Genomic DNA, 18653 nt, shown 5'->3' on the forward strand with positions numbered 1-18653 from the left:
GTGCCGCTTCATGTTGCTGCTGCACAGACAAGCAGGAACATCAACACAACTCGCCTTCAAACCTCAGTTGTCAGACACGGAAGAATGTGCCGAGATCAGCATACGCGTATGTAAATTTACGAGGAGAAAATTTCTTTTTTTGTGTTTGAAACTGACAGACAGTCGATTAGTGTTAATATTATAACCGCGACAGGTGTACTCTACATTTTGGCACGCCAGGCTACAGCACGTATTTTGGATGCGAGAAGCCAGCAGTGACCCGTGTTGGAGTGGGCGGAGCTTAATTTGAATACGCTATTTAGCATTTGTTAGCATTTTTGCTGACAGCAATACAGGAAAAGGTGAATATTCAATTTGGCTATATATGTACGGTCGCTCCTTTTCTGCCGTTTTAAAATACAAATAAAAAGTTTCGGATAATTTTCGGCTCAGTTTAACTTTAAATTGAATAATTATCGAGCCAAAAGCTGGAACACGTCCCGTCTCCACCTGTGAAAGGTAATGAGGACTGCCGATGACAGATATCAAGCTCAGCGTGTGCTGAAGGCTGCTGGGTAATCAGGGAACATGTTTTAGAGTGTTGTGTGGCAACGGCTGTCTGTTTTCCTAACACAGACACAGGAGATGATGAGTTTCAAAATCAGCATTGGAGTGAGTGAGTGATTGAGTGTGTGCGTGTGTGTGTGTGTGTGTGTGTGTGTGCGTGCGCGAGTTTGTGTGAGTGTGTGTGTTGGCGTGGTGCTCTTGGGGATCGCATCAGTATTCCCCTCCAGCTCTCATCAACATTTTTCAGAGCAAAGTTGGCGTGTCATGCGGCGTTTGGCGAGATAACGTGGATAAGAGGGACGTTCGCTTCATGTGGAAAAGATAGAAACACGACTGTGAATGCATGAATACGTGAGCTAAGTGCAGACGCTGTTAATTTAAAGATGCTTGAATGTTCACAAGCGGTTTTGTGCCGTGCACTGCTGTTAACAATAATCAAAGCCGATATCGCGCAGCTTTCAGCCCGACAAAAAAAACAAAACCAAAAAAACACCTCGGTGTGACATAAAGGTTTTTACATCTTTAATCTACCTCTGGCTACGATGCCCTCCTTCACCTCAGCTTCGAGGTTGCACCCTGTGGAGATTGGCAGGTTTTATAATGACTCCCTCCCGATCCCAAACGAACGTTGGAGAGAGCAAGAAGGGATTCGTCATGCGTGTAAATCGGCAAAATGGGGTAATCCAAGTGGAACTCTACACCTCTGGTTAGGGAGACATCGGACTCATGAAATAGACCATGACAAAAATAAAATAAAAAATATCTGAATTCTGTCTTGAGTCGGCGTTGATAAATATATATTATTTTATAAGGGTTTAAATTTTTTTTTTTTTTAGCTCCAAAAAAAAAAAAAAAAAAAAAAAAGGCTGCATGTTTTCTCAAAGCTTACCCCAAGAGTTGAAAACTGCCCGCAGGCTTGGCTTTATTTTACTTTTAAGTCGTGATAGCAGCAGGGTGGCTGGAGGGTTGCCAATGTTGGTCTGAAAAAAAATCTGTAAATATCTGCAGGAGCTGCTGAATGGAATGACACGAAAGTTTGTTCAGACCTGCTGAATTTAGTGATCTTCTGAATTTTAAAAGGTCAAGTTTTGACCTTAATCTTGAGAAACATCTCAGCGTGTAGACGGATTGTTGACATTTTATACATTCATTTGCGTATTCTAACGAGTTTGGAGACGTTTCCTTCCACGGGTTCATATTTGTGGTTTTGGGTCAGGATTTTCTAATAAATTAATTAGATAATTTTTGTCTTTTTTTTTTTTTTTTTTTTTATAGTAATGCGTTACTTTGGCCAGAAGGTGGCAGTAATGCACCTAAAAGCTGTTTGACAACCGTCGTCAAACAACACAAGGGGGGGAAGAAGAACCCCTTCCTACATGTCTGTGGTGCTGTGGGATTTAGATGTGACGGTACAAACAGCAGAAACAATCAAAGACGACTAAACAACGAACAAAGTCCTGCGTGGAAAATGAAAATGAGGTGTAGTGCAAACTCTGCCGGGTGAAACCACCATCAGATTATAAATCGCTATAAATGCAGCTTTGCAGTCATTTGAGAGCGAAATCGTCAAGCAGACGGTCCGTCAGCAGATCAATAATTACTGGTTAGATTTGTCACCGGATGAAGTAAGTTTGATGTTGGACCTGCAGAGCAAACAACGAGTGCGTGTGACGACTTCCAAAGAAATATCAAATGGTCAAAATGGTCAAATATCAAAACAGGATTAATTATAATAACTTTGGGTGATGCCATTCGTTTTGTGGTTATAGTAAATATATATATATATATAAGATTATATACGATATCAATCAACACAGAAAAACATCCAAAAATGACAAAGATGCAAGCGATTAAGTCCTTGAAGACACGATGCCTGACGCCATTTGGGGTTTTGTTACAGTGGTCACATATTTCTTTAAGTGCAAATTAAGTAATCGGTATCTGGTTATGTCAGTATCTGGGAATCATAGGGTACCGTCATATGAATTAAATGCTGCATGCTTTAGTGTTATCTTGACAATCAAACCTCATATATTTCTTTCATACAGTGGATAAAAGAGGTCATTACACTTAAAAACAAACTGAATTGATTGTAGACTCCCTTCATTTTTTTTTTATGTCCCAGCAGCTTTATTGATGTCATTAACAGACATTTTTACCTCTTTCTATTGTGTGTGCCAACATTTTTACCTTGATCCAACCTCCCGTGCAGTGAGTAAAGTGTCTCCTGCAAAACGAGGAGCCTCTTGTAGCACTGAAACGCATGAATAGATTTGATGTTATAGCTTATAAACATGTTCGGTCTGCACTTGTGTAACCAAGAAAAAAATATGCATGTACATATTTCTCTTTATATATATTCTTCTTCTCTGTTGTTTGAACGGGATAAATGAATAAGTTAATCAACCTTCAGTAACCGATTGCTCCGATGTGACCATCGGTGCGTAACACTGTCGCCGCAAATAAAGCTGCACCCCGCCGTGTCCCCCCTCTACTAAGCAGCGGCGGACGTCCACCCTGTTTGTCCTTTGTGCATCCTTGTTTGTTCAGGTGCTGCGGCCACGGCGGGCTCGCATCCAGACGCGGCCTTCTTCTGTGGCATGTGCCAACCCCGCTCACATGCCGGCCAAATCCACCCACTCCACTGCCCCTTTTATCCACCTGCCACTCTCTGTAGATCATCAAATACAGAGGAGAAGAAGAAGAAGGAAAAAAAAAAAAAGTCTTATCTTATCCTCAAACACCGTCCACCAAAATGAAATGCCCTGAGCCTTGTATGTGTCTTGGCCCAGTTTCTTTTAAGACGGTGTGTGTGTGTGTGTGTGTGTGTGTGTGTGTGTGTGTGTGTGTGTGTGTGTCTAAGTGATTGCTCTCTGCTGCCTTGTTTCACCATTCCCCAGGTAATAGGAAAACTGGGAAACAAACGGAGGCCGGACTGATTGCCTCTTCACTGTCCAACAAAATGCTTCAGGGGCAAATAGGGACTCTTTTTTTTTTTCTTTTCTTTCTTTCTGATGGAGCCTTGTGTTTTTCTTCTGTTTCACAAAAGAACTTTCTCCCAAAGTGGTGCCTCCCCTCCCGTTCGGTCGTCACATTAGTCGTGCCCTTCGCCGAGACATCAAACAGCGAAGAAACATCCGGCCTGAACCCACGGACCCACAGGTTATAATGACACGCACACCTCCGCCGTTTCTGCAAATAGCGGCAAGTGTGATGATAATTGCAGCCAATTACTTTTCCTGTTACCCCCTTAGTGTTTCGTAAGAGCTTAATATATTTTAGCGGGGAGGCAAATGACATGTCGGTAATATCATTCCCTTCTCTCTCAGTAAAAGTGGTTTAAAACAAAGGCAAAGAAGACGTTTTATCTTTACGGTCTGGGTTATTAATCTGAGGTATGAAAGGCGAAAGGAAAGACGTTGGATAATAAAACACAATTGATTTGTCTGGCGGTAATCTTTCGATTATCTAGTTTCTTAAAGGAATACATTTTTTGTTTTCTTGCTGAGAGTTAGATGAAAAATTGACGCCGTTTCTTGTGTCTGTTGTTGAATATGACGCTGCAGCCGGTCGGTTGAGCTCAGACAGGAAACGGGAAAAACAGCGAGGCGGGCTCTGAGACTTCCTGCCGAGGTAACTTTACGTGTTAAATATGAATACAGCCAGGAGGCGGGTACTTCAGTTTGGCATAACGGCCGGGAACAGGGTGGAACAGCTCGCCAGGCTCGGTCCCAAATAGGAGTGCGATTTGTTCTGGATTAACTTCTGTCCCTCGTCATTTTTTACAAAATATCCACTTCTTCAATTGAAGGAACCAAAAACAGAAACACAAGACGAACAGAAAAACGACCGCGGCCGTGTTTCTTTGTGTAACAGATGAAACAAATTACAAAATTAGACATGAAAGTGGATCGATAATGATTTCCCAGCAGATATTCTTTTAAAACCTCTGACTTCATGCTTCTCCTTCAGGGATTTAATATTACTGATTGATCGACAGATACACACAGAGCCGTCCGATTGGTCTAATTCTAAAATACTGCTGATGCATCACTATAGATTTTACGAGGAATAAACCTAATTATGTGAGCTGCTTGTCAGTGTGGAGAACGTCCTCCCCTCCATCCCGGGAACAATCTGTGCTCTCCGCCTCGCTAACCTTGAAACTCAATTCCCTCATCTGGTCCAAATAAATCTCACCGTGTTCAGACCTTCGGCCCAAATCAGATTTTTGTTTACATCCAGATTGTGTCCAGATACATTTGTGAAAGAAAACCACAACCACAAACCACATTTGGAGGTGATTTTTTTTTTTTTTTTTTTTTAAAAAGCGTCTCAGTCCGGACGCTCTGCTAGTTTTAGATCGCATTTCTTGCGTCACTCGGAGACGACGTCATTTCAGAGAGACAGACTGAGCAGAATCGACGCTGCCGCTTTCAGAAAGTGTTTCGCGCCGTAGAGGACGACGACAACAGCGGTCCGCCGACAGAAGGCGAAAAACATGCACATAACGTCGTTACCACAGCAACCCATGCAGATAGGTGGGTGATCACTTGCAAAGGACGATGCAGACAGTCTGTCCAGAAGACCTGATTGGAGACAGAAATCTAATTTGCCTGCCGTGTGGACAAACCTTATTTTTGTCCGTTTACTCAAACTTTTAAAAACAAAAACAATAATATTATTTCATGCGTTTCGTTTGCTTTTACTGCTGAATCAAAAACGTGTTGACCCCAAAACTAAGGTACACATCAAAGTGTTTTTGATCAGTGTATTGTTTTTTTTTGGCTCGAGCCCTCCTGTTTGTGTCTCCCTGAGCTGACCTGCCAACTGACATAAGTAAAAACGTACCTGAATCTCCGTGTCCTAGTTTTCCTTTAGTGTTCACTTCTTTGAGCTTCATATCAGGTGTCGATCTTTCCATCTAAATCAAAACAGGACAGCGGATTATTATACTTTCTCAATATAGTTCTCCTAAATCACACGTAATCATAACCACGTCGCCATTTCTTTTGACTTTAAAATCCAGATCTGTGTTTTTCTCCGAGCGCTGTTGATGTCGGCGTTCCAATTACGACAGTCAGCGAACATCCCAGATGTCAGATAAGGTCGACGCGGCGTGTAACTCGATCTCATCATTACAATCAATGGAGCAGCTGACGCACGAACACAACCACACAAACACAGAAACAATTTAAAGCAGACCCCCGCAAGGACAAACGGAGCAATCAGGCACCATAAAATAACACTTTGGAAACACAACCGTGCTCCCCGGTTATTGATTTCATGATTTAGGGTGCGTAATGGCTCTACGGTGACGTCAGAGTGGAGAGTCTGTGGCCTCGGGTAGAAAGACATCAGCTGGTGTGTGAAAAGGTTACTAAATTCAAAGCAGTGAGTCAAGCGGGAACCAGAAGTGACATCATCACGTCGGCGGTGAAGCCCCGAGTTGGGAATCTCTGCCATCTTGCTAATTCGGAGCAGGAAGTGACCATATTTGGGCGAGATGGGGGGAGGGATCTGACTCGATCTGATTGAAAACCCGGCGATACTACGTCCCGCCTACAGTAACGCGACTGCACCGCAGGCCAGTCAATCAAACAGACACGCCCCCAAAAATACATCTTTTTGAAGCTTATTTTCTAATCAGTGACAGATTATTTTCAGACGGACCTCCAGAAAACTAATGAGAAGAAGCGACTTTAGCTAACAGCACCGAGATAACTCCTGGAGAAATTCGATTGTCTAAAAATGTATGAGACAAGTTGAATGGGAGTCTATGGAGACGGAGGTTTTTTGGAGCCAACCCTCTAGTGGCACTCGGTGGTATTGCAGCTCAAGGCACTTCTGCGTCTGCCTTATTTTTCAGAGACGGAAGCTACGTCCTCTTTTATATACAGTCTACGACGTGGGTTCTGCTGTATGAAAAGTTATTAACAAAAAAATCTTTTCTTTCAATTTTGCAAAGTGTAATTTCATCAGGTTTAATAGTGGAATATTTCCTGTCTCATTCAATAAACTCAACAGCAGAAGGCAGTGTGGGGAGGAGCAGTGCAGCTGACTGAAACACTGTTAAGACTGTGTTTTATCTTAGGACAAAAAACATTCACTCTTCCAGGGAGAGAAGAAACGGTAGAGATTACTCATTTTTCTGAACAGCATTATTAAACGAAATGCATTCCCCAAGGCCTGATTTTTCATCTCCGACGTCTTTCCCGGAAAATTTCAGGCATTACTGATTATGTTTTTATGGGATAAAAACCATAAATGTTTCATGCCGTTAACTAATCCCTGATTCTCATGAATTAGTTAGCTGTATACTCACTGGCGCTGAAGTTTTTATTTGTAATTTTTCTGTGTTCCAGGACTCTCGGCTGCGGCAAGAACAGTTGTGGCTTTGGGAGATTATCTGACTGGTCTATTGAGTTTTCGCTCACTTTCGACTTCATGGCGATGTCGTTTCATATAATATTCAAAGCACTTCAGTCAAATAAAAAAAAAAAAAAAAAGGAATCAGGAATATGCATCTTACAGTGAGGGTGCAGTTTTGTTCTTTGAGAGCATCCTCCGCCTCGCTGTGATTTTGACAGTGTTGCTGAGCAGCAAAAACAACCAGGCAGCTCATCTGCAAATTGCCAGGTATGCAACTCTTTTCCCAAAAGATCCCATAAGATATGCATGAGGTGGAAAATGATGCTTGCTGGCTTTGATAGTCTGATAATTCGAACTTGTAACTGGAACTCATGCCGTCTCCTTCGACTGAAGACTGATACGAGCATCAAATGCGGGAAGAAATGGAAACCGTCCGACCGAGAGGGATGACATCGGTTGTTTCATCGGGAGTCCCGTGATGACGTACGTTTAACGTGAAAGGGACAAAGCCCTCTAGCAGCTGTAGGAATTACGACAAGAGCGGAGAAGGACTAGGTAGGAGGAAATTGGGGAGTTAAAAGTCAGCCTTGCTTGTCCCAGAGGTCACTAAAAAAAAAAAAAAAAAAAAAAAAAAAATCCTCAGCAAACACAGTTACAAAAGAGACATCTGTACAACGGTTGTCAGGACACCTCCGCCTGCAACCAAGATCGCTTTTTTACACTATATATTAAAGTTGTCAATTTTTTAAAACCTCCCCAGCAGCCTCGAAAATGGATTTTTATTTTTCTTAACACACTAAAGCACAAGTGTAGCGAGGCCACACAACACGAAAGCAAAACCAGCAAACTGGAGAACTTTTTTTTTTTTTTTTTTGGCTCAGGCTGCAGGCGATCCACTTCTCCTCCACACATCCACGGGTCCCAGAGGAAAGCTCCGGGAAGCGGCTGTGCGCTGCATTTGAAATGAAGGTGGGGGATGTTAACCGGGAGCAGGTTTTACAAAATCAGACCAAAATCTTCTCCACAGGCGTTTTCTGCTGGAAAATTATTAATTATTAAAATAAAGCACAAATGTGATCCTCGTGTCACTCAGTTGTTTGACCTCGAACTCATTTTGTGCCCTGTTGGCCGGTTGACCGTCTGACCTCCGTTGAAGAGACGACCTTTTCTGTGCAATCGGACGCTTCTGGGTTTTATGGACGGATGGTACAACAAAACATATGATTTTTAGGGTGTTGCTTGTTTCCAGTTTGTCGCCACGCTGACCTGAGGACGGACAAAATACTTCAACTCTGCAGCACATACGAGAATTTCCAAATGCCGTCGGACCCAAACGGGTAAAATTCTGGCCGCGAAACGACGCGTTCCGCACGGCAGGTTTTGATGTGGAGGACGCGTTGAAGAAAGAAACGAGGTAAATGAAGGTTTCTGTCCTGTCAGCAGCACAAACTCTACACCACCACCCGCACGACCGCTTTCTCAGAGTTTGATTACGGTTCGTGCCGCATCTCTCATCGATTCAGTGTCCTCCCTTGGCCTCCGTGCACTTCCTGTTCTTCTTCTCTGCCATCCTCTCACAGAAGCTGCTCTTTTTTTTCTTCTTCTTCTTCTTCTTCTTTGTTACCATCCTCGCCGGAAACAGAAACGGACAGCTGCCTGCTTCCAGCTGCTCTGAGAAAAACATTTTGTCCCTCCATCTCGCGCCGGAGACGGGCAGACCCGTGGTGCCGTCACTCATCTGCTTGTGTTCGCTTAACAGAACGCCGCGCGACGATGAAGAAATCCTCTAAACAGATGTGTGCGGGCAGGGAACAGCTTCTTTTTTTTCTTTTTCTTTTTTGTGTGCTCTCCAAAGAAACCCCCCTCCGCCCCTCACCCCTCTCAAAATGCCGCTTCTTTGGTTATGTGTGACACTCGACGGGGGGCCGGCGTCTGCCGGGTTTTGAATTAAAGCGTCCTGCTTTTAAAAGAGCGCTCTCCTGCGGGCTGACGGTGTGACAAAATCATCGCGGGCCCCCGGATCTGGGCTTGAGCCCGGCTCGTTCTGGAAGACGGGAGTGATAAAGCCCAGCGTGCGCCTCGCTGCTGCCATCTGCTCCCGCTCGCTTCTGTTTGCCCGACGAGAGTTATGTTTACATAAAAGCACGGTGGTTCCTCTGCTAACCACTCCGCGCTAACACAACGCTGGCACACAAACACACGATGCATCTCTGCGGACGAGTGTCAGCGAGCACACAGCGTGTGTGCGTGCGTGCGTGCGTGTGTGTGTGTGTGCGTGTGTGTGTGTGTGTGTGTGTGTGTGTGTGTGTGTGTGTGTGTGTTTATCTATGCAGAACAGGACTCCCTCCAACTGATTGAAGATTAAAATCCAGGAAGAAAAAAAATACATTAAAGTGTATTCAGATTCTGGATTTCTCCTTTGCTACGAATGGATCAGAGCGTCAAGGGCACAGGAATCCTTTATTATCTATCCTCTGATATTGCATCTTCTTCCCCTTCAGGGGTGGTTTATTCCAGGAAAAAAGAAAAAAAAAATATTGATCTCAAAAGGCTCCACCTGAAAGTATAAGCTTCAGCAACAATCCGTCTCGGTAATTCAAACCAACTCTGCTGTCTCGTACGTCAACAAAGCCGAACCTGTTCCTCTTCAAGAGCAGAATTCCTGATGAGCTGCGTCAGAACAAACAAGCTTTTGATGTTATACGTGACAATTAAAGTGAATTTACGAGCAGTTTTTTTCCCCCATCAATTATTACACAGCGTTAATATATTAATCGCAATGCTGTATTATGATTATTATAATGCGGAGTATGAAATATGAATCCGTGTTGTGGTGACTCTAAACCGCCCGCTTGCGAAAACAAAAACATCCACAACATGCCTCTGTTATGAAAGTTTCATTGTGAACCAGCTTAAAGAATCTCTCTTCATTAAAATGGACGACGTTGGCAGTGAAATGGTTGATGAGCGAGTCGACTTCCTGGTCCCCGTTTTGGATCACTCGGCACTGTCAGAGCCTGACAGCCATCCTGCGGAGGCAGGTGCTTTATGTTCGTTTCCTGAACAATTCAATCCGCTGATTAATTGCTCCCCTCAGAGTAAAGGAGCTGGAAAGCCAGCAGAAGGCCTACGGAAACGTATCGGACCACATTAAGATCAAAATGAAGCTGACTGGCAGTTTAGAGCCGAGATTTTTTTGTTTATATATACAGTTTTAGAGCTCAGGAAGCAGAATATGCTGGTGTGAATATGTTTGTTTGTTTTTTTTGTCTTTGAAGTGTATGTTAGACATACTTTCACATCACAAACATGCAAATGCACAAAAGTGGGATGCAGAGCTGTTGGGACTCATTTGAATAACCTCTTTGATAGCGTCTAGAAAATACCTTCCCCCTGAGAGTGAAGAAGGAAACCCAAGTGAGGGTAATTTTTATTTGTCATATCTGGAAAATAAATAGCTTCATCTCATAGTAATCACAATGCATCTTTAGACAGTAGCACAGATATTATCAACATGGAAATTAGCTAAAGTCATATTCAAAAAACCGGTTAAATTGTGAGGGTCCGTCTGCATTTTTGCAAGGGCTCGTGGGAAAAACAGCATGAGCAAAAAACTTGGCTAAAAAGGGAACATTAATGGCAAACTGTTTGCTCCGGTGACACTGCAATAGATATATATATTAAAAAAAAAAAAAAAAAAAAAAAAAAAAAAAAATGCATACATAAATTAGACGACGCTGCATGAACCGTTGTGTATTCGTTCCCGGTCGCACATTTATCACAGTGTTCATTTCAAAAGACGAAAGGATCAAAGATGTCACATGAAAAAAGGACAAAAGCTCAGCACGAAAAGGTTACTGCTGACTTGTCATGCATAAATGATAACGGCTGTAACAAATGGAAGCAATAAACACGTCGACTCGATGGCTTGCCTCCTAAATTACAGCCTTATTCATTAGTCGGCCGCGATCATTAGTAAAACCGTAATAAACTTCTCTCGATTGGGAAAAGGTCAGTCGGCGAGCAATTTCAGCGAGGACTGTCGGACTAGAAAAAATTACACAAATTTACAAAGAACCTGCCTGAAAAAAATACGACAGGTCGATCCAGAAAAACAAAACAAAACAACAAAAAAAGTCCCTGCTTGGCAAACACGGCTGTAATTGTACTCACAAAAATAAAAGAGACTACTAAACACATCCTGCTCGGCGCTGTGATCAAAATGTGACCCACATGTTCAGCCATCTCAGCCTACGTGTTTTCCCATTGTCCTCGTTCGTCATTGTGCTGTCGTCAAAAGTCCCGCGCGTCGCCGGCCCTTCTTTTGTAAACACGCAGTTTCCCGAACTGCGACCAGTCCGACCGGCATCTCGAGCCATCTGGCCGGAAAAAAACACAGATTTTTACTCCCACGGTCAACACGGATCGTCTCGCCTCTTCTCTACCACCCCGGCAGTAGGAGAAGTTTCTGGTAAACACTTCACATTACATGGACGGGGGACGGAGGGGGTTGGTGGGGTGGTGGTGGTGGTGGTGGTGGGGGGGGGGACAGGAGGGAGCCTGAGTGAGGGTGAGGAATGTGTTGTTTGTTTGCTGTTGGAGAATAGCGTTCTCTGAACGGCGTTATAGTCACACCAGAGAGGTTATAAACGTAAACGTGTTGTTGTTGCTGTCACTGACAAAGTTGATTTGGCACTGCTCCAGTCGGGCGATATCCCCGATGTCCAACTCTGACAGCAGCTGAGTCGGGTCTGTGTTTGTTGTTAAAATCTTCTGCTTCTCCTGCTGCTGCTGCTCCAGTTCCTCGACCACCTCTTCCTCCTCCTCCTCCTCCTCGTCCTCCTCCTCCTCTTCCTCGTCCTCCTCTGTGATGGAGCAGAGGCGGATGGCGCTCCCGGGGTTGTCAGCAGTCGGTCTGTAGTGGCACTGCCCGTTCAGCAGCCTCCTGAGCGGCATCAGGGGCACCGCTTCCTCGCCCAGCAGCTGCTGCTGGCAGTGCCGGAAATCACTCTGACGCTTCAGCCGCTTGAACTCGCTGAAGGCGGAGGTGGCGTTCCGGTAGAGGCTGCGGGCGATGGCCTGAGCCTTCTCCGACTTGCTGACCAGCACGGCGTGACACCGGAGCACCACGGCCATGTTCTTGACCTGGTGCCTGTAGATCCACGCCAGGATCTTGGGCCGGCACGGGTCGGCGGCGCAGCAGGTGATCCTGTTCAGGGAGTAGAGGTGGATGGGTTTCTTTTTCCCCGATTTGTCCGCGCTCATCCGGATGCCCTGCGACCCCACCGTCAACCTCATCTTGACGCTCTGCTCCCCGTAGTTGCTCCTCGCCCAGATCTTGGCCACCGCCTCCTGGGTGCAGCCGTCGCCCTTCGCCGTGATGGTGACCACGCTGCCGAGGTAGCGCACGTTGTACACGGGCTCCTCTTTGTTCAGCTCCACCTTTTGCCGTTTGGTGTGGAAGATGCTGCCCACCCAGTCGAAGGGGCAGTCGGGCAGCAGGTCGGGACAGGAGCGCAGCAGCGAGGAGAGGATGGAGTGGTAGGTCAGCCCCGTCCCCAGGCTCTTGGGCTTGCTCTTGGCCTCGTCCTCCACCAGAACAAACTTATTCCGTCTCCAGGGCAGCATGGTGCGGGGAGGAGTTGGGAGCGACCGATCCCCTCTTTCTGCTGCGTTTCCTCTTCGCAGCTCAGCAATGAAAGAGTACGAAAGACGATGTGTCCGGGAGAGAGAGAGAGAGAGAGAGAGAGAGAGCGAGAAGCTCGCTTTGCGAAGCACAGAAGAGAGACTGAGAGCTGCGAGGCTCAGCCAGTCTGATCCCCCCGCTCGCTCGCTCGCTCCTCCCTCTCCTCCTCCTCCTCCTCCTCCTCCTCCTCTTCCTCTTCTTCCTCCCGTGTTGTCTGCATCATGCAGCGCTGATCAGTGCCGGACCAATTCAATTAGGAATAGACTTAAAAATGACATTTGAGTGATGTTACGGCACATTCGAAGAACAATTCAAAGAACGAGCGCGCTACAAAGGATGAAACATGAATTGTGCATCTGACATAAGGAGTCCCGTCATACTGCATTTGTAACTGATGATGTTCAAGCCTTCGGCCATGAAACAGAAGGAATAAATACTCAATCCTTTACGCTGTTTCCATAAGAATTTATATTGCCAATTATGTTTTGACAGAAATGTAATTTCTTCCTGGGTTGTGGACACGTGTGAGAGATCTTCCAACTCTGAGAGTATTCAGCTTCAGGCAAACAAAATCACAGTTTAGGTTAAAAAAAAAAAAAATGTAGTTGTGGTGAAACCAACCTGTGTCGGGCTTCAGGTCACTGCTGACTGCGGTTGGATTACACTGTCCATCATGAACCACGATCGTCGGCATCTAAGGACAGAAAGCTTTCTTAGAAGTTGAGATGACGAGTGAAGATTGTTTTAACTGCCGTGTTCGGGCTTAACGGCTAACTGTAAACTAGCCGAGTGAGCGAAGTCCACACTTTACTGGTAAACCTGAGAATTATGAAAAAATTACGTTGAATAATAATAACCAGATAAAAGATTCACGTCTCTACTGGTCCACATGGACGCTCCCTCCTTATATCTTCTTCTTTCTTGTGTTTTTTTTAAATTTTTTTATTTGACATGAGTGTTGGTGAATTTATTTCAACTCCTGATAGCAACACCAGATCACCAACGCTGGGCAGCGTCCATCCAGTGTCCGTCCAGTGTCCATTCAGCGTCCATCCAGTGATCCGGTGTCCATCCGGTGATCAAGCATCCGTTCAGCGTCCATCCAGTGTCCATCCAGTGTCCATTCAGCGTCCATCCAGTGATCCGGTGTCCATCCGGTGATCAAGCATCCATTCAGCGTCCATCCAGCGTCCATCCGGCATCCATTCAGTCTCCATCCGGTGTCCATTCAGTCTCCATCCGGTGTCCATCCAGTCTCCATCTGGTGTCCATCCAGTCATCCGGTGTCCATCCAGTCATCCGGTGTCCATCCAGTGATCAAGCATCCATTCAGTGTCTGTCCAGCGTCCATTCAGTCTCCATCCGATGTCCATTCAGCCTCCATCCGGTGTCCATTCAGTCTCCATCTGGTGTCTATCCAGTCTCCATCTGGTGTCCATCCAGTCATCCAGTGTCCATCCAGTGATCAAGCATCCATTCAGTGTCTATCCAGCGTCCATTCAGTCTCCATCCGCTGTCCATTCAGTCTCCATCCGGTGTCCATTCAGTCTCCATCCGGTGTCCATTCAGTCTCCATCTGGTGTCTATCCAGTCTCCATCTGGTGTCCATCCAGTCATCCAGTGTCCATCCAGTGATCAAGCATCCATTCAGTGTCTATCCAGCGTCCATTCAGTCTCCATCCGCTGTCCATTCAGTCTCCATCCGGTGTCCATTCAGTCTCCATCCGGTGTCCATTCAGTCTCCATCCGGTGTCCATCCTTGAGAGCAGGGTCAGCTGATGTGGATTGACCCAGGTGACTAACCCAGGTTAAACATGCATCACCATGTTGTTTGTTAAACAGAAGCCACCGTAGATTGAGGAGAATTACGTGCCGAGATTGCACCAACAAAAACCATGAACAGAGTGTAACCACGCTTTAGTCGCTACGAGCGACTACTGTCGGAAAATCAATTAAATACGCGTTTCGCCACTAGGCAGACGCATTCAATTAAAAACACTTTCTCGATGCTGATTAAACAAACATAATCTCCACATCATTACGCCTCTCTAAAATGTACCTGCTCATCCTAATTTGTAGTATACGAACGTAATTTCTGGGTCGAACCGCGGACGAGCATCTGTCCTACGTGATGTGTGCCGGCATCTGTTTACTGTTTACCGGCTGCTGCGATGCATCAAAATAAGCATCGTTCGTGTCTGCCGGCGAGCCGAGCCGGGCGGCACGGACCGAGCTGTCGCGCGGAGATGCCGGATGAAGTTCTCTGCTGAGAGAATAGTCACCGTGGCAACACTGGAAAATATAAAAGTCCCTTTTCTCTTTTTTTTTTTTTTTTTTTTTTCTGCCGCCCCTTGTGAAGTGCTGTGAATTAAAGAACTGTATGAATAAGGAAATAAATGAAACTGCTGTGGAGGCACTACCTCGTGTATAGATGACTGCTTTTATTAGTAGTAGAAGGAGTTGTAAGAGAGCAAAGCTGAGTGCAGAAAGGTTTGTATTCAGCTCTGTTTAAAATGCCAGTCATTTTCAGAGTGCTCAGGGTGAAAACAACACCTTTGCAAAGCCACACAAAAAAGCCAGAGGACATACGGCCAAAGTTTCAAACCGAGGTGATTTTTTTTTTTTTTTTTTTTGGAAGAGTTCAAGCAGTCGCCGTAAATGAGACGTTACCGTGGAGACGTTTGTTCTCCGTCTGGTTGAATGTTGAGTGACTAAAGACCGGCGGGCCACGGTTCTGATCCAGGAACAGCCGCTATCTTCGCGAGTCACCAAAGACGAGACTGATTGAGAGGCCTGATCCAAACAAGCTGCGGTCCCATAAATCACACCCTTTGATGTGAGATAGCTCGTTTAAAAACCACGGAAGATTAATGCGGGCCCTGATATGCTAAATTGAAAAAAAAAAAAAAAAATCCATCACGCTTTGGCCTTTATAGAAATGAATGAGTGTCTTCTGTATTGACTTCTCATCCTTCGTAAGAGAGCTCTCATTGAAATTAGGATGTTACATGTCGAGGCGCTTTATCTTCTGACTGATGTTTTTTGCTCTCTCAGCTTTTAAGTGGTGGAAAGCAAGTTTTTTGAAAGAAAGAAAAAAAAAGAAGAGAAAATTCTTCAACTGTGTTAAAAAGCAGAGTGAGGTGCACGTTAATAAATCTGTCTGCAGTCGAGGTGAGTGTTATAAGTATCTTTTTAGATGTTTAGTTAGGAATTTTGTAAGTGCAAGTGTAGTTCTTATGAATGTACTTTAAAAAAAAATTATATCGTAATAAACATGTTTCAAGACAGACCTGGTCTGAATGGCAGAAATACACGTTTTGGACCGGCAACACAACATCAGACACGCAAAAACAGACAATTGGTACAAGGACTGAATTCAGATATTGCAGACCAATTCAATTACATTTCTACAAATTACAGTAAGTGTCTGAAGCAGAAAACATGAAAGCCTTTGTTCCAATCTTTGTATATTCAGTCTTGCTCCCGAACTACCAGTTACATAATTATAATACAGTGCTATGATGTGAAGTAGTTCTTGCTTGTGTTCATTAACTCACCTGTTTAAAAACTAGAGATGGGCATCTCAAACAAAAATAGTATTCACTATTCACTGGGACCTATTCGACTATTATTTAATTATTAATTTTTGCACTGTAGCATCTGATCTCAGAGCACCACACGTGTTTTACCAAAGCTACGCTCTTCTTCTTCTGCTTTTGATGATTAATTGGGGTAGAAATAAATACGAGTTTGGTGCATTACTGCCACCTTCTGGTGCAATGTATTACTACCAGGTGAAATAAGACGATAGTCATATTAACTATTTTTTTTTTCTATTTTGTAGTTGACCCATCTCTAATTTAAACCATCGAAATTTAGCATGTTAGCCTGCTAATGTTTGACAAAAAAACGAAGTAAAGTTCAGGCTGACCTTTGCAGGAAATTGCCGGTAAAAGATTCTGACAAATTCAATTTTTGGACCGATGATAGTGTTCGTTGAAAAGGTCAGGGGGTGCTGAATAAATGTGCCAAATTGCATTTAATACTTGATTCGATATTGGATTTGACTGTAAACAACAAACATCAACCTTATGGCGGTGATGGATGAACAAAGTAGGGATCACCAGAATCGTAACAGTACCGTACATCTTCTAGAAACCCTGAATGACTGCACGACTTGGCAAAAACATGCATTATTGTCTGGGCACCAAAAATATCTACGTCGCGGAACCAACAAAGTCAGTGGGATTCATCCTCTGGGGAACTTGAGCGGAGTCCGGACCAAAGATTTAGCCTGACAACCAAACCAAACCAAACCAAACCAAACATTGCCCCAAGAGTGACTACAAACTTTTCCATTTGAGCTGCTGATGTAGAAGCAGTTACAAACCCCATCTAACTGATTCGTCTTCATTTCCTCTGACTCTTCCTTTCCTTCCCAAAATGCACACCAGTTATCACCTCACACAAGCAACCCGGGGTGCTGAGAGTTATCACAGCGAACCAATTACTTTGATCCAAGTGACATCCCTCCCACACCTCGCAGATTCTTCTTCCTTATCCTTAGTTTCTCCTCATTGCTCTTGGAGACGTCCTTTTTTTTTTTTTTTTTTATCCGGGGCAACATATGCTACATATTTCTGTCTAGCAAGGCGGCCTAATTGAATTGGGTTCCCTCTTCATCACACTACACTTATCCAGTGCAGAGTAATCAATGAGAGGGGCCTGGCAGCGAGGGGCCCGGCTCTTTTAGATGGCTGATTTATGGTGGTACGTGAGGGCGGCAGCGAGGCGGCTCGGCGCAGACTAGAGAACGAGCGAGAGAGAGGGAACGATGACAGAACGGGCCGCCGTGCTCTTCATACATCAGACTGCTGCCACTGATAGCACGCCTACACCCGATCAAACACAACCAGACTCGCGAAAAAAAAAACGACCGGGGAGTGTTTCTAAACATTTCAAAGAGCTGAAGTCGTTTTTTGGGGGGGGGTTTTGTTTGCAAAAAAAATAAATAAAAAAGGGGGAAAATCTCAGCCTGAAGGGATGAAAATCAATATCACCTCATTCTCATAGTATAGAAGCTATAGGCCTGGCTGCATACGTAATGCAGCTGCGAGAGAATCATAGTTTCATGAACAGGGAGAGTGCAGGGTATTATATACTGGAGGTTTATTCCCCGACTTAATCAGGAGAACGATACAGTCACAGGAGACCTGCAGGTTAACGCCCCCCTCATTTACTGTCATACGACACAGTGCCATGCTGCAGTAAGTGATTTATTTGTTTGCATGTAAGGTCGAAGAAAAAAAATAGGAGCTAATTAGCCAGGAGAAATTAGAAACGCTTAATTAACGCGTGATCATTTAAATACGATTAAGTTTTTGATGTTGATTCTAAGTGAGTGAAGGAGTATATCATTCAACATTTTAATATTATTATTGGTTTAAATCTGATAGTTACGATGTGATGATGATTTTATTACCGTCTGGTAGGTATAAAGTTAGAAACTGGTTATCTTAACCAACAGCATAAAGACTGTTAGCTCTATCCGAAAGTAGCAAAAGCTCAATAATTATCATGAAAAATGTAGTTTAGTTCATTTTTACAAACCCAAAGAGTTCTTAGCATGCGTCAACCGATCCGATTGGAAACCCGGCGATACTACGACCCGCCCACCGATAGCCGTAATCTGACTGCACCACAGGCCCGTCAATCAAACACACACGACGGGATAATTAATGACGGGATTATTTTCGGATGGACGAACGGAAAACTGATAAGAAGGAGCGACTTTAGCCATAAAACAAGAGATAATTCTTGGATAAATTTTATGGACTGAGAATTTTATGAGTCTACTTGAATGGAGGCTTTTTGGAGCCGACCTCCAGTGGCACTCGGCGGTATTACAGCTTAAGGCACTTCCGCAGTCGGCCTCATTTTTCAGTCCACTTTTATACACAGTCTGTGGTTCCTACGTGAAGTTTAGCTGTTACATCTTTCACCTAATAACTGCACCAGCTGTGTTGGCTCAGTTTGACTTCTTTCCGTT

General features: G+C 44.5%; 2 protein-coding genes across 4 annotated transcripts in view; both read right to left on the reverse strand.

Moving 5' to 3' along the window:
- LOC138193071 (trypsin-3) overlaps positions 1-13300 on the reverse strand; it is a 57196-nt gene extending 43896 nt beyond the window's left edge. The window contains exons 1-2 of one of the 3 annotated variants that reach the window (XM_069140870.1): positions 13226-13300; positions 5398-5470 (exon numbers count right to left, since the gene is read on the reverse strand). The gene's annotated coding sequence lies outside the window, so the exon portion shown is untranslated. Of the gene's footprint in view, positions 1-5397; positions 5471-6871; positions 6919-7078; positions 7528-13225 lie in introns of those variants that run through there. The other 2 variants (XM_069140872.1, XM_069140871.1) reach the window with 2 other exon arrangements.
- Positions 10319-13237, reverse strand: fam43b (family with sequence similarity 43 member B). The gene has a single exon (XM_069140869.1). It carries the CDS (start codon positions 12544-12546, stop codon positions 11548-11550), a length of 999 nt encoding a protein of 332 aa, XP_068996970.1. The 5' UTR covers positions 12547-13237; the 3' UTR covers positions 10319-11547.
- Positions 13301-18653: the final 5353 nt, after the last annotated feature.

Source organism: Embiotoca jacksoni, unplaced genomic scaffold (genome assembly GCF_022577435.1).
Source record: "Embiotoca jacksoni isolate LCO1_2020_lvr unplaced genomic scaffold, fEmbJac1.0.p SCAF_9, whole genome shotgun sequence".
Lineage (NCBI taxonomy): Eukaryota > Metazoa > Chordata > Actinopteri > Embiotocidae > Embiotoca > Embiotoca jacksoni.